A 15719-nucleotide genomic window follows, 5' to 3' on the forward strand; every position below is an offset into this window, starting at 1 on the left:
AAGGCATTTTAATGCATATACATTTTTACCTGTGACTAGAAACAATGTTTTTAACACATCACTATAGAATCTTTACAGTCAGATCTAGGCAGCAACACTGGATGTCATAAATACTGACTCTTGAGAAAGCAATAATATGCTACATTACAAAAACAAATCCATGAAAGACAAAACATTCACTTGACACTTATACTGTTTATCTGAAAAAAAGTTCCACCGTAAGCAGAAGGTTGTGTTTATTAGCCAGATCTTCACTAAAAATGTGAGAAAGGTTGGGAATGCACAAGACAAATTATGATATATTAGTCTTTTTAAATCTGATTCCTCAAAAAAAAAGTATTCAAGGGAAAGTATTAAATAGAGTATCATTTAATAAAATATCAATAAGAGATTATAGAATATAGATTTATATGAATTTTTTTAATCATCTTGTGTGTTATTTCGGAACACTGTCTGCACATGTTTCTTGAAATCAGTGATGTCATGTGCCAAGACTAAAGATACCCAAAGAGGAAGTGATGCTTTGACAGTTTGGTTTCATGAAACTTGCCGTCGACAATCAAAATCATCCCAACTTATTTGTAAGGAACAGCTCACCTAAAAAGGAAAATCCTGTCATTATTTACTCACTTTCAAGTATTTGTCTGTATACATTTCTTTTGTTCTGACTGATGAACACCGAAAAAAATATATCTAGTAGAATTCTAACCGGTTCTTGGTCTCCATTGATAGTAGAAAAAATTGCTTTATAAATGTCTTTGTTCTGTTGAACACAAAAGAAGATATTTTGAAGAATGTAGGAAAGCAAACAGTTCTGGGGCACTTTTGACTACCATTGTCATTTTTCCTACTATGATAGTCAATGGTGGCCATTGTTTGGTTACAAGCATTCTTCCAAATATCTTTCTCTGTGTTCATTAGAACACAGATTTGGAACAACTTGAGCGAGAGTGAATGATGACAGACTTAAAATTTTTAGATGAACTGTTGCTTTTAGCAGATTTTTAAGTTCACGGCAAAACAAGATCACTTCACCTGATGTAACATAGGAGAATATGAGCTTTATGGGAGATGCAGAAGCACATGAAATTCTGAAGCTTGATCCACTTCAGTGAACCTAAATCCCAAGATAGGACTTATAATCGGCTTTTCTAAATTTTCAACTTATGAGTCAAGCGTGAAATAGTTTTTTCCACCTACGCTGTACAGTTCTGCTAATCTTAACACAATCAACCCATGTGCACATGGCCAAAGTGTAAAGGCTCCATTTCTGTCTCGAGCTGGCTGCAGTCCCTCTTTTTTCTTGTTTCAGAAATGTCAAAAGAAAAACTGCAATAAACTAATTATACAATTCTTAGAATAGAAAAGTTTAAAGGTTGAAAACCTGCTTCTTGAAACTGCAAACACTCGGATAGATACTCCGGATAAATGAGCTTTTGCGATTTGTCCCCTTTGTAAATCTGACAAGTCACCCATTCGACCAATTCCTTGTACCCAGGGAAAAAAAGTGCACCTTATTTAAGTACACTTCTACAATGTAGGCCTACTTCTATAAGTGAAAAGATGCAAAAATTATGTATTTGCATAATCGTGAATTAAAAAAATGCAACGGTGCTCGGATGGACCTACATATAAGTATTTTACTGGAATGTTTGAATACTACTGGAAGAAGATTTGGTCAAATGTTGGTCAAATCATCCGTTGACTCCTTGATTGGAAGTATAAATCACTATAACTACAAGCTTATGGTGTTATCAACCAGAAACATATTTTCTTTAGCAAAAGCCCCTGTGAAATGATTCAATTGCATTTTACTTCTCAATAATTACAGATGTATTATCGGGGCTTCCTTGGAAAGTAAGAAATGAAGGGACAACTTTGTTACGACACATGCAGGTTATCTTTGGTTAAAATAAATAGTTGATGCTATTGTTGTGAGGAAGTTTATGCTACATCATCAAGAGCACGGTTTTGTGAGTAAGATATTTCATGAGGAATGCACCTGACATACCTTGTGTGTTTATTACAAACCCAAATCAGGAAGTATTCTTTACAAGGCTGTAAAATATATACAATATATATTTAACATATAGTCCGTTAATAGATAGTTTTAGTCTCGGGTGAAACTCTGTGTGTATAAGACGCCAACAGTTCACTTGACTTGGCTGATGTCATCTGTCATGCGTTAGAGTGGTTTTTAAATGAGGATGTGAAGCATCTAGGGGCATTTGTCACATTTAAGTGATGTCATTTCTTATTTATAAATTTGATATAAAATATTGACAAAATTTGTGGGATTTTTGGTATTTTATTTGTAAACCACAATTTAAGAATAGCAATGATATTTAATGTGACTTTAAATTAAATTTTATAAGATAAAGATATTTTAATTAATCATATCATTCATGAAATTTAAATGATATTAATAATTTATAATGAATAATTTATAATACAAATGATGAAACACGATGATATTTTGAAAGTAAAATATTATTAGTATGATAAGTAATGATTGATTATCAATATGACTTGGATTTTACCTTTAAATGTAAATGTAAATTTTAATAAAATATACTTATATTGTAAAATTATAAAATATGAATATTCAATGATATACCCTAACTTTTAAAACATCCTTTTTATAAAACTGTAAAATTATCAAAAAATGTGTCATTCCAAAATTGTATTTATTTTCTGTTTACAGAGCACAGCACTCCATCAAGCACACTTATGTTATGGTTGTCAAAATGAACGTTTTGTATATGGTTGTCGTTGTATACAAAGACTTCAAGATTGTCATAGTGTCATTCAGAACGAAATACGTTTTAAATGACATTCGGAGTCCAATAAATAATACATTTACTATTCCTTTACGCTGTCTACATAGGGCGTAAAATGACTTTCAGTGATGCGGTTGTGAAAGAGGAACCGAAAGCTTTGCTATTCAGATAGTCCCGAACACAACAGCGTTCTGTTACTAAACAAATCTTGTGAAGGTCAAAAGCACATGTGGGACAACAACAGATAACTGTGAATTTTTTTATTATGAGTGGGAGAATTCAAACCAGAATTCCCCATCACTTGAGGGTTCCCCCCACACAGTAAACTCTGTATAAAGACAGGGAGCCTTGTCATTGAACGACACAACAGCAAGTTGAACTTGAGCACTTCACCTTATCCAACAGACTTCATCCAGTACAACAAAATCACCAGAATGACTGCTACTCGACTTTTCGTTTTATCCGCAATGGTGGTGCTTCTGAGCGCTATTACACTCAGTGAAGGTAAGATGGAGGAGAAACAGAGATTTATTTTGATAAAGTAAAATTGCTGTAAGGAAATATGTAAACAAATGACATACAACACTAAGATTTATCTCATACTCTCGATCATGACTAACAAAGTTTTTGTCTCGGCACTCCAGGCATGCGTATGGGACCAACAAAATGCTGTTTCACTTTTTCTGACCGTTCACTGACAATCAAACAACTGAGAGACTACAGCATGACAAGCCAGCAGTGCCCGAAAGAAGCTGTGATGTAAGTGTACAAAATATCTTTAACATTCACACTCATTCATACACATTCGATCCATAGAAGAGTTTACATTTGTTTGATGGAATTGATTTGCTTTTTATAGGTTCAAGACTACGAAGGGACGTCTGGTGTGTGCCAAACCTACAGACCCATGGGTACAGGATCGCATGAAGGTCCTTGACGCCAGGCGCATTGGGGGCCAGGCCACCCTGTAAGCACGGTGACCTGCATCTTTCAGTTGCATCACTGTTTGAAAGCACAAGAACAAGCGTGGAGTGAGATTGAAGAATAAAAATGTCTGCACTCGCCGACAGATGGATTGTCACAAATTATTCAGCATTTTAAAGCTATGGTTTCAACAAACCACCAAAATTGGAAAACTGTTTTCCTGTTGTTTGAATTATTTACTTTTTTTATATATATGTGTCCTACTAATGTATTTCTGAAGAATTAACTACTGAAAGATACTGTATTTCAGTTTTATATAAACCGAGCTGTAGTGCAAATAAAAAAATCGATTATAGAAAAGATCGTCAATAAATTTCTTCTGATCTTTTTCTATGTTGTGTCATCAAAGACAAATAAATATGTTGTGTTTTATTTAACGAATGTTTTCTTTTTGCGCTACAAACTTAACCTGTTGACAATAAAAACTAGTTTATTCACAAAAACAGTTGGTTTGGTTAGTTTATTCACTGTCTTTATATTTGGAAAAACGTTTTGACCTTATGTTTGGTGACATACTGTATGGGACATTTTTTAACCACATTTCTGGTTTGTGGATTTGTGTTCATGAACATTCCATTGCTGAAATTGAGAAGGCCGGCTGAAATATAAACCAAGTTCAGTTCTCTTTTCTACTTGCAAACAAATATCAACAAATATCACAAACGTTGTCCCTTTTAGATGTCAGTGGCATTTCTTTTTGGAGGGTGTCATCTTAAAAATGAAGGGGCCACTAAAATGTATATAGCCTGTGTATGCTAGGCCTACATATAAAAGCACAGAGACGTTTGAGGGTCTTGGTTACGTCACACCGTCACTTCTATATTAACGTAGGACTTGTTCAATGATAGATCAGATAAACTCATTCTGTAACCAAATGATATCCGCGCAGAGTAGCAGTGCCGAAGCACAACCCATTGAAAAAACAACTCCTCAAATAAATTGCAATGTTATTTTATGCACAAGATGGAGATGAAGTGGTTAAAGTTACGGATTGCAGCACACATCTGTGTCAACTCAGTTTTGTGTGCGCGCTTTCAACGTTGTAGCGACATTTGTATTTTGTTATTAACACGCTGTACCAAAATATGCATGAATAATAATTGCATTAGTCGATTGTTACCTGTGCTAAGAACAGCCGCAATGGGGCACTAGTCCTTTCTACTTACATTTAGTAATTTATCAGACGCTTTTATCCAAAGCGACTTACAGAGAGTTCAGGAAGCAATAAAGCGATATGTCATACAGGAGCAATAATACAATAGGTGCTAATACTAAGTTACTAGTTTCTACAAAAGTCAGAACAATACCGGTTGAGTCCTGTAGTCACGCATTAGCAGGGCTGGACTGAGACAAAAAAAGGGCCCTGGCATTTTTACTCAGACCGGCCCACCACAATGGGTCGGACACAACCAACCAGTACACCATCCTTGCGGTCCCTGTAGATATGCATATCTACTGTTCCATTCCCCCAAAAACCTACAAAGCTGAGAACTAAGTGCCATGGACCAGTGTACCACTGCAAGTGGACCAGTGTACTCACTCTCTCTTGACTGACTCCCTGGTGATAGACCTATACCTACTTGTGGTGTGATTCGCGCAAATTGAGCGTTAGTAAGGGAAGCCAAACAATCCAATAGTGGGATGAGACAGCGGGGTATTACAGTGCTCGCGCCGCGCTGACATGTCATGTGCGCGATTCAATTTCCTATCGCCAACCGATGGGCAGCGTGGCACCAACCAATCCGCTGCACTGACCACTTAAAACATATGCAATGTTCATTTGGCGCCACTCATTTACATTTTACCCATAAACCTCTGCTATTATTAACATAAATAGTTGAGGTAAAATGGCTAGGCGCAAAACGTACTACAATAATAAAATAAATTACCTGAACATGTAAACTGTCCTGTGCTCCTCAAGACTACGATATTGGAAGTCATTGAAGTTTCTGCTTTGTACAGGTCTTTCCGTAGCCTCTATGTGCAGTTCTTCAAAGTAGCGATGCAAAACACTACCGTTTACTTGTACACTATTAAAGATAATAATGTGTAAATGTAAACAAATGTAAATGTTTTTAAGGAATGAGGGGTTTCTTTATTGTACATTTGAGTGTACGGTTTGCGCTGTTTAAATAACGTGTGCGCTGACGAGGAGTCAGCTGGCTGTGCAATTGAGTCGCGCAGATGACATGTTAGCGCGGCGCGAGCTCTGTAATACCCGCTGTCTCGCCCACTTTTGGATTATTTGGCTTCCCATAGTTTGCGCGAGTTGAAAAATCTGAATTTTTACGAACCAGGAGCTTGCTCTAGTAGGGACGTGATTATGACATAGCGAGCGGAGGCAGGAATCCGAAACAACAATGAAGGACTGCGCCTCTAAAGGATTTGATGGACCCAGATATGGCGTCGAACGAGTCTACGTCGTTCTTCAGCCTTCCATAGCACATAATGCGCAGCTATCCTCTCAACTAAATCCATGTCCGCCATTTCGCAATTAGACGGGCGCCGCCTTACAGAAGCCCCTCCATGACGCGAATGAAGCGAGTAAAAGCAAAATGTTCAAGCGTCCAACTAGACGCTAATAGCGCGATTTATTTACTGCGTTTGGTGTGAACACTCTATAAGACACTGACTGCATCTAACATGAGAAACTGGGGGGGGGTGGAGTCTGTTAAGAGACGATTGGGCCAGCCCAGTGTCAGTATGGAAAATGAACCAATGGGCCGCTGTCCCTGCTTTATGGGCCGGTCGTTGGCCGATTAAAAAAATATTATATTATATTATATCGGCCCCCAAGTGCGTCGGCCCACCGGGCATTTGCCCGGTTTGCCAGATTACCAGTCCAGCACTGCGCATTAGTGACTTGCATCAACTGGTAGCCTGTGGAGAGAGAGATGAAAAGGGGTATCCTTTTCACATGAGCCCTTTTGGGCTGTTGGAAGACGAGGCATGATGCTGCATTCTGAACCAGCTGAAGTGGTCTGATAGCCTTTGCAGGAAGACCAGCAAGGAGACCTTTGCTGCAGTCCAACCTTGAGATTACCAGCGCCTGGACATGGAGTTGTACCGCATTCTCAGGGAGATAGGGTCTAACCTTTCTAATTTAAAATAAGTCAGATCGGCATGACCGCGTTGTCTTTGCAATGTGATCATTGAAGGACAGCTGTTCGTCAAATATGACTCCGAGGTTCCTGGCTGTTTTGGAAAGAGTGGTATTGCCATGTTGGATGGTGAGATTGTGAAGTTTTGTTCAAACCTCTACTGCACTCTAGTGGTTAAAAGTTTTTTCTAAGACGTCAATAGAAAAGATGATAGAACTTCTAGGAAACAGATATCATTTTTTTGTCCTTTTAATATGCTACAGTCATATATAATAGATATTGATTTTTGGATAGAAAAATCAAGAGTGGGTGAAAACGTAGGATGACACAGAATTGGTCTACTAATCAAACTCGTTTTTTTCACAGATAGTTAAAAAGAAACAAACGAAAGAAAGTAAGAAAAACTAATTTGCTCCCAGTTTGCGCAATTTACACTGGATTTCATTTGTGTGTATGAATGAAACCCGTGAAACTTGCTAGCATCATCATTTACCAGTCAACCTTCAGGAATATCTCTATAACCTTGGTAAGCGGTTCTAATAGCATTAATAATAGAATAAATGTTATAAAATTGAGATATTGAGAACGCATACTTAAGAAAACATATTTTAAAAGTATTAAGCAAAACTATTTTGTTATAATAATACCTTGAATGACCTCGAATTGGTTTAAGGCTTTAAAATTGTCTCAATATTCTCGTGGTCACATGACTGGATGAGATGATAGGTCTTCCGGACTAGATGTTACCTTTGTCAAGGTCCATCTGGTGCAATTGCTTTATTTTATGAAAGAGATTTTAAGATCATTTGAATCATCCATACTATAACTCATACATCTAAGCAACAGTTATGATTAGAAGGTATAGAAAAGAGGATGCTTATGGCACATTTCCAATTCATCGTTTGTCATTTTAAATATTGCAATAAATACCGTAATGTGGACTTCATACCAAGGTATTATCTCGTACAGTGAGATTTTTATATTATTACATTTATTCATTTGGCAGACGCTTTTATCCAAAGCGATTTACAAGTAGGTTTTTTTTTTTTACAGTGGCACATTACTGCAGAGCAATCAGGGGTAAGGTGCCTTGCTCAAGGGCACTTCAGTCATGACCTTCTGGCACTGCGATGAGAACCGGTAACCTTCTGATCACAATCCCAACGCTCTAACCACTAGGCCACAGCTTGATATCAATGTCACCACCACCAAGCCTACGACAACGTTTTCAAACTTTATTAAAAACATGTTCCTCGGAAAATAATGACTTAGTTAATGGATCTTTCGTCCGCATTGAAAGACATTTGTGTCTATGTTGCATTATTTGTCCTGTGTTAAACAACAGACCTCATTTTAACCATTTTATCCAAAACCCCTTTCAGAAAACCCATTGACTTTGGGGCGATGGAACTGAACTCGCTGCCATACCCTATTCTATAACATTCAGAGGTCATGCGTGTACAAAGTACGGTTGTCAGTTCTGTATTTGAGAGTTTTAAAAGGCTGCCTTCACACCGCAGTTTGGTTATTGACTCTTTCAAACTACATTAACCTATTTTGTGACTGTGACAATGCTCTGCACATCCCAACATCAATATTTCCAGGCAGATCACACTTTTTTTAACACTGTCACTTTAGAAAAAACAGCTAGCCTCTTTGTTTCATTTGCATGCTTGTATTCTGAGAATGCAGCTGGATTATTTTGGTTTCTCTGCTTTACCACAGGATGTAATTCGGTATCACACCACTAACCTTTTAGTTACAGTTATAAACCAGAAGTGACATGGGGCTTTTTAAGAGCAGGGATACTCAGTTCTGTGTGAGGTCACCCTTTCTCACATTCTAATTCTAATCCAACCAGTCTAGACAAGGGGTCAAGGATTGGCATTGCCCAATACGGTTATTGGTCCCCAACAAATCTTTCTCCACGGCATCTCTCATGCAGATTTTGAACTACTTTCATTTTTCCTTCTAATTTCTGAACTTTAAATTCAGTTACTTGTAAGATGTAAACCCATTATACAGAACCTCTTCTGACCTGTGACCTGAAAGTTCAGTTGTGATACAATTTGCATCACATGTTTGCTACATTGCAGAAAGAAAAATAAACATGATCTAAAATCTGATCATTTTATTCAGCTTTATCAGTGTTTTCTATGAATTGAACCCATGATCTTATTGTTGCTAGCATGATCCTTTAAAAAAGGAAAGAACGTATTGAGTAAAAAATTTTTTTTACCAATTATACTTTTTGTTTTGCTAATATGGTTTGCCTCTCACTATATAGATATACTTAAATGATTTGTACATTACTGTTGTGTAAATCATTTTGTACTTTTATTTAAATATGACATTTTGAGGTATACATTTTAGACATACTGTGTTCCCCCCCACAGCTGAAGAAACAAACTAATTCAACAGAATAATGTTATACTGTATCCTATATTTTTAAAATAATAATAAGGCTCAGTGCCTAATATACTAATATTTTGTGAAGATTTTCCGATAAGAGTATGGGGCATTTGACGCAGCTTTTCTCAGAATATTTTCCGTTGTGAAATGTCTAAGCGAGCTTTATTTATTGCTGAACCTGACCATACAATAAAGGAAGCAGCATGGTTTCCTGAAGCATGTTTTCAGTGAATCTAAAAGGAAAGTATTCACACATGAGGGGAAGTGGTAGCAGGCCGTGCAGAAACAGCAGAGGAAAGAGCTTAAAATTATTCAGCTATACTTTAATGCTCAGAAATGGACTTACTCGAAAACCTGTTGGAAGAAAACCTATACACCTGACCTGCTTTACGTGGAGAGTAAAGTCAAGTCGAGCTTTATTGTCATTCCGACACATGTGGGGACATACATGTCGAAATGTCGTGCCTCACAGGACCACAGTGCTCCATACATACAGACAAACAACAGTGGAGTAAAACAAGAATCAACCTATAAACAAACTAACCTACTAATTTACTGAGAGAGTGACTATAAATATTGTGTGGCTGATAGTCAGTGGGGGGATGGTCAGCTGAAGTCTATCACAACCTCCTTTGTCTACTCCACATTGAGGGGCAGGTTGTTTGTGCCACACCATACCATGTGAAGAGCAGCGGGCTGAGCACACAGCCTTGTGGGGCACCTGTGCTCAGTGTCGTAGTACTTGAGGTGTTGTGGCCAACATGGACTGACTGAGGTCTTCTGGTTAGAAGGTCCAGAATTGCTAATTCCAAGAAGGTTAAGTTTATTTGTGAGCTGTTGTGGAATGATGAATGCTGAGCTGAAGTCAATAACCAGCAGTCTAACATAGGAATCTTTATTTTCTAGGTGGGTAAGAGCTAGAGCAGGAGGAAATTGCATCATCCGTAGAGCCGCTTGGGCGGTATTCAATCTGGAGCGGGTCGAGTGTCTTGGAGAGGCTGGCTTGAATTTGTGCATGACTAGCCTCTCAAAGCACTTCGTCATGATTAGGGTCAGGTACCGGTGTGATGGTTGTGGATTTGAGACACGTGGGGACAACTGCCTGGCTCAGTGATCTGTCAGCTCTTTTATTATTTTTTAGGACATTTATTCATTAGAATATTCGCTTACAAAAAATATTTTATTAATAATATAGCTTTTCTTTGTGTTGAGTCTCATTTCATTGGAAATGCAATGTTTTCTATTAAGGATGGATGAAATCAACATGGATGTGACAAAAAAAGGCCACAGGTTTTTGAGTTTCGACTAAATTTGTAGGATTTCTGTGAGTTAATATACACAAACCAGAAGAAATAATACCCAACAAAAACATAAAGTCATTCATATTAGAGATAATAATTCTTTAATTTCTCCAACGAAACCGATAGACGACTGTTAAGAGTGATATCTGGTGATCTGATATTATTACTTCCTATAACTATTAATACAGAACATCAAACTGCTGATGTTTCTTGACATTTTCTAAATTCAGAGCACACATTTGTTGCATTTTCATGTCCTATTAACGTTGACAGGATATGTCGGCCCTAATCATTGGCTGTTTTTATTCACATTGCCTGCCTATATCCAATGTGTAAAAAAATATTTTTATTGACCGATTATTGGTATATATCGGTGCATTTCGAATTATTATATTTGATGTTGAGGAATGTGGATTGTCAATTTATGTGATCATTTTAAACGTTGACTATGGAAAACATAAAAGCTTTAAAACTAAGAGAAACCTCACATTTAAATGACCAAATATTGACATCTACAGTCTTAAAAACTAAGGTGCTTCGAACCTTATTTTTCTAAGTGGTTCCATAAAGAACCTTTAACATTTGAAGAACCTTTCTGTTTGACAAAAAGTTTATTTGTGTCGATAAAGGTACTTTGCATTATTAAAAGGCAAAAAAGAGATGATCCTTTGAAGAACCTTTGACTAAATGGTTCTTTGTGTTACCAAAAATTTTTGTTTTATGGCATCGCTGTGAAGAACCTTTTAATATAAGGTTGCCATAGGTCTAATTCTAATTTGAATGTCGTTGACAAACACGTCCTTAAGACTAACCTGAAAACCAGAAGCTTCGTTGAAGTTTTCCTGAAAAACGTTTTCAATGGACTGGTACCATTCTTACAACAAGAAGCAGAAGTAAAACAGAAAGTAAAGAAGGAAGAGCTAAAAAACGCATAATTTGCTGCATCTGTGTGTTGATACTCAGAAATGGATTTACATGAATATATGTTAAAGGAACATCTCTCCTGCTGTGTATATAAGAAGATGTTCGGGTGATATTCTGCACACATCTCTTATCCAGCTTTGAGATCTTCATTTCTTCACGGTGAACACATCATCTGGAAGAATGAGAAATCTGATGACTCTGCTGTTTCTGGTGATCTTCTGTTGTCTGCAGCTGACTACAAGTGGTGAGAACTCTTTTCATGCATTACGACAAAACATTTTCCAAAGTCTTCTCAACCCATACTATTGTATTTGTTTGTTTTGTTGCATTTCACCATTTTAAAAACAGTAAATGTATTTAGAAAACTGTTGACAGATCATAATACTGATATTTAATAATGATATTTTTTCTTCTTGATATTTCAGCTCCAGTTGCCTTTGATTTGGCAAAGTCGACGTGTTGTTTCGAGTTTAGTAACGCACGGATTCCTTTGAGACGTGTTAAGTCGTACTATTGGACCAGCGATAACTGCTCCAAACGTGCCATTGTGTGAGTGTTCAAACATTCATTGACTTTAAACTCTAAATTTAACGTGAACAAGCTTTTCTAAAACTTTATCTTTTTCTCTTCAGGTTTCAAACCGAAAAGGAGATCTGTGTAGACCCAGAAACCACCTGGGTGCGCGGCTATGTGGCTAAAGTGGACAACAGAACACCTAGAAAGACTCAAACAAGAAGAGTCTAAAATAATCTGTTTATCGCTGTCTGTTTAAACTGTACATTAACATCTACATCTACTTTACATTTACTTCACTCATGTTCTTGTGTTGATATGATTTATGATAACATCGTATTTTTTTACCAAATATTTATGATTTGTCCAAATACTTTCTAATAAATTTTTAATGATGACTGCATCCATGTGTGGCAAAGTTTTCCCTCTCTTTTTTTATGCAAAAAGTGTCCAACAAAGTCAGGCTTGTGTTAAATTAAACTTATGTAATATTGAAATAAACAAATTCAAAAAAACAAAAAAGTTAATTTGGATGTTAAAGGTTCTTTATTGAAGGTAAATACCTGACCAATTCTAAGACTTACATGGCCTACTTAAGATAAAAACATCCATTTCTAAGAACATTTTATAAAGAAATGTATCGGTGTGTACTGTATATTCATAAAAGAAGAAGAGTCAGAATATCCTCAGACTGTTACATAAAACCTCACATTACAGACAGGGTGACAATATCACATTTACTTCTCATTGTCACATGATGCAGGATACAGAATCCCTCAAACATCATAACATATGGGTGAGATGTATTTTATTAACTATAAAGTTACTTCCCTTCCGATTCATATTAACGTTACACGTTTCTGCTTTCAAAAACAGCAGATCTTTGTGACTCTGTGACTCATTCACGTTTCTCATAAACTCTCTGTGTGTGTGAATTAATATTCAGGAAAAAAACTGGGACCTTAAAGGGGTATTTCACCCAAAAATGAAAATTGTGTCATGATTTTCTCACCCTCAGATTGTTCCAAACCATGCATAAATGTCTTTGTTCTGCTAAACACAAAGGGAGAAATTTGGAAGAATGTCAGTAAGCAAACAGATTTCATCCCCCATTAACTCCCAAAGTATTTATTATCCCTACTGTAATGTTCGGTAACTGATATTCTTACAAACATCTTACTTTGTTTTTAGCAGAACAAAGAAATTCATACCGGTTTGGAACATCTTGAGGGTAAGTAAATAGTGACAGAACGTTCATTTTGGGGGGAACTTTAATGTTCCGGACAGTGGTGTAGTTGTGTAAACGGTCACTTATTTGAATTAAAATGTCACAATATTTTTACCTATGGGAAGTTGTACCTAATATATTTATTTAAAGAAAGTTAAAAAAAATTCAGCAGATGGTCGACCAAAAAATCTAATCCATGCTTAAAGACTCCATGAAAGAAATTTGTTAAAATGTTAAGTCAACACCAGAGTTACTTAATATATATCAACATTCTCAGATGATCTTTTCAGGTTGTCTGAAAGTGTTCTTTTGCATAAGCAAGACTCTTGAAATAGTTTGTCTTTCAGTGAATGAAAGAACATTTTTACATTTCGACAACATTAAAAAGATGAGCTCTAAATGCCCAGACCCCTCTTCCTTCTGTAACATGCTGATAACCAGAAACTGAATTCACTTTATGAACATTTATCTGTAAAATATTCATTTTTTTGCTGACCAAGACTTAGAAACCACTTGATGTTGCACATTTTTCTTGAAAAACGTTTTCAATTGACTGGTCTCGTTCTTGCAACACTATGCAGCATAATCAGAAAGTGAAAAAGGAAGAGCTAAAAAAAAGTCATTCACTTCTTTATGTTGATACTCAGAAATGGATTTACATGAATATATGTTAACGGAACATCTCTCCTGCTGTGTATATAAGAAGATGTTCGGGTGATATTCTGCACACATCTCTTATCCAGCTTTGAGATCTTCATTTCTTCACTGTGAACACATCATCTGGAAGAATGAGAAATCTGCTGACTCTGCTGTTTCTGGTGATCTTCTGTTGTCTGCAGCTGACTACAAGTGGTGAGAACTCTTTTCATGCATTGCATTTGTTTTTCAGTAATTCAGAAGGGCCAAAAGGTTGCTGTTGTGTTTTTGGAAGTGTAAAACAGAATGTTATTGCTAAAACATTTTACATAAACATCGTCTTGAAACGTTTTAGCAGATTGTGGTCCAGATTTGTGACATTGTACAAATTCTGATATTTCAGCTCCATTTGCCTCTGAGGTGGAAAATTCAGAGTGCTGTTTCAAATTCAACAATGCACAGATTCCTTTGAAACGTGTAAAGTCGTACTATTGGACCAGCGATAACTGCTACAAGCGTGCCATTGTGTAGGTGTTTTGTCCTTTTTTTATTTCAACTTTAAAGATAATGTGAAAGAGTTTTTCAATAAGACTTTATCTCTTCAGGTTTCAGACTGACAAAAGGAAGATCTGTGTAGACCCAGAAACCACCTGGGTGAGCAGCCATATGGCTGTAGTGGACAAGAGAACAAGCCAGGACAGTCTAAAATAATCTGTTTATCTCTGTTTGATTTGTAAATCTAACGCTGTACATACGCTTCACTCATACTATGTTTTCGTGTTCATATGGTATATGATGACCATGTATTTTTTACAAAATATTTTTTATATATTTTTTATAAAATGTATATAATATAAATGTATCCGTGTGTTGTGAAGCTTTTTCTCTTAAATTTCACAAATGTGATGACTTTTAGGTAAGAACATAAACAAACAAACAGACAATGTCTATTAAGTAAAAGACTATCTGTCCATCCTCGGTCGGCCAGGCAGGCAGAGATACACAGACAGACAGACAGATACAGTAAACGAAAGATAACTGGCCCGAAGATAACTTTCTACCGAATATATCAATTTGTTTTATTTTATTTAGATTAATTTACATTAATAGTTTATTGTATATTATATTATATTAAATTGAAACTACTCAATCGTTATTGATTCTTTGCGGAGGTCCATCGGAAGTTTAGTTTGGGCCACGTAACATTTGTTTACGTTGCCACTGAGAACCGTCCATATGTTGTAGGAATATCTCCCACACCATAAGATATGAAACAACATACTACAGTTATTCTAGATCTACTTGTCTTTCATGCTATTCTCAGATATGTTCTTGGAACATCTACCATTTTGAACAGCTGAGACAGATTTGAAATCCAGGAAACATTATATTACACACAGGTGTATCTGGAATGAGGTATTTTAGTGTCTTTGATATTAACACTTTTACAACATGCACCAAAGTAGAAAAACTATTTTCACAACCATGACACCCATGAACCAGAGGAAGTCAAACGAAACAAATGAAGGTTTGATATGGACGCAATTTCAATACATGGAAATTGCAGTCCACATCATGTCAAAGAATGACTGTCCTGTCATATAAATCAGAGCACATGCACAGGTTCTCAACACTCTCAAACCACTTCAGAGATCACCTATAAAGAAGGCGTCATGCAAAATCTAATTTTTTTTCCTAGTGTGTACTTGAAAAGATCATGCAGTGTATGTGCAAGAAGTCACTCATCTACAGTGTTATTTTTCAGCTCCATTTGCAATTATAATAGCAAATAGCATGTTGCCCAGAACAATCCAAGACCATGACACCTCTGCCACGACAG

The 15719-nt window shown here is 36.4% G+C and overlaps 2 protein-coding genes across 2 annotated transcripts; both read left to right on the forward strand.

The window, feature by feature from the left end:
- Positions 1-3102: 3102 nt before the first annotated feature.
- Positions 3103-4202, forward strand: ccl35.1 (chemokine (C-C motif) ligand 35, duplicate 1). The gene is made up of 3 exons (XM_079450093.1): positions 3103-3284; positions 3425-3539; positions 3640-4202. The coding sequence occupies exons 1-3, from the start codon at positions 3215-3217 to the stop codon at positions 3749-3751; spliced, it is 297 nt and encodes a 98-aa protein (XP_079306219.1). The 5' UTR covers positions 3103-3214; the 3' UTR covers positions 3752-4202.
- Positions 4203-11539: 7337 nt separating this feature from the next.
- LOC306890944 (C-C motif chemokine 13-like) lies at positions 11540-12523 on the forward strand. The gene is made up of 3 exons (XM_079450963.1): positions 11540-11746; positions 11928-12051; positions 12135-12523. Exons 1-3 carry the CDS (start codon positions 11683-11685, stop codon positions 12244-12246), a joined length of 300 nt encoding a protein of 99 aa, XP_079307089.1. The 5' UTR covers positions 11540-11682; the 3' UTR covers positions 12247-12523.
- Positions 12524-15719: the final 3196 nt, after the last annotated feature.

Source organism: Barbatula barbatula, assembly GCF_947034865.1.
Source record: "Barbatula barbatula genome assembly, chromosome: 25".
Classification (NCBI taxonomy): Eukaryota; Metazoa; Chordata; class Actinopteri; order Cypriniformes; family Nemacheilidae; genus Barbatula; species Barbatula barbatula.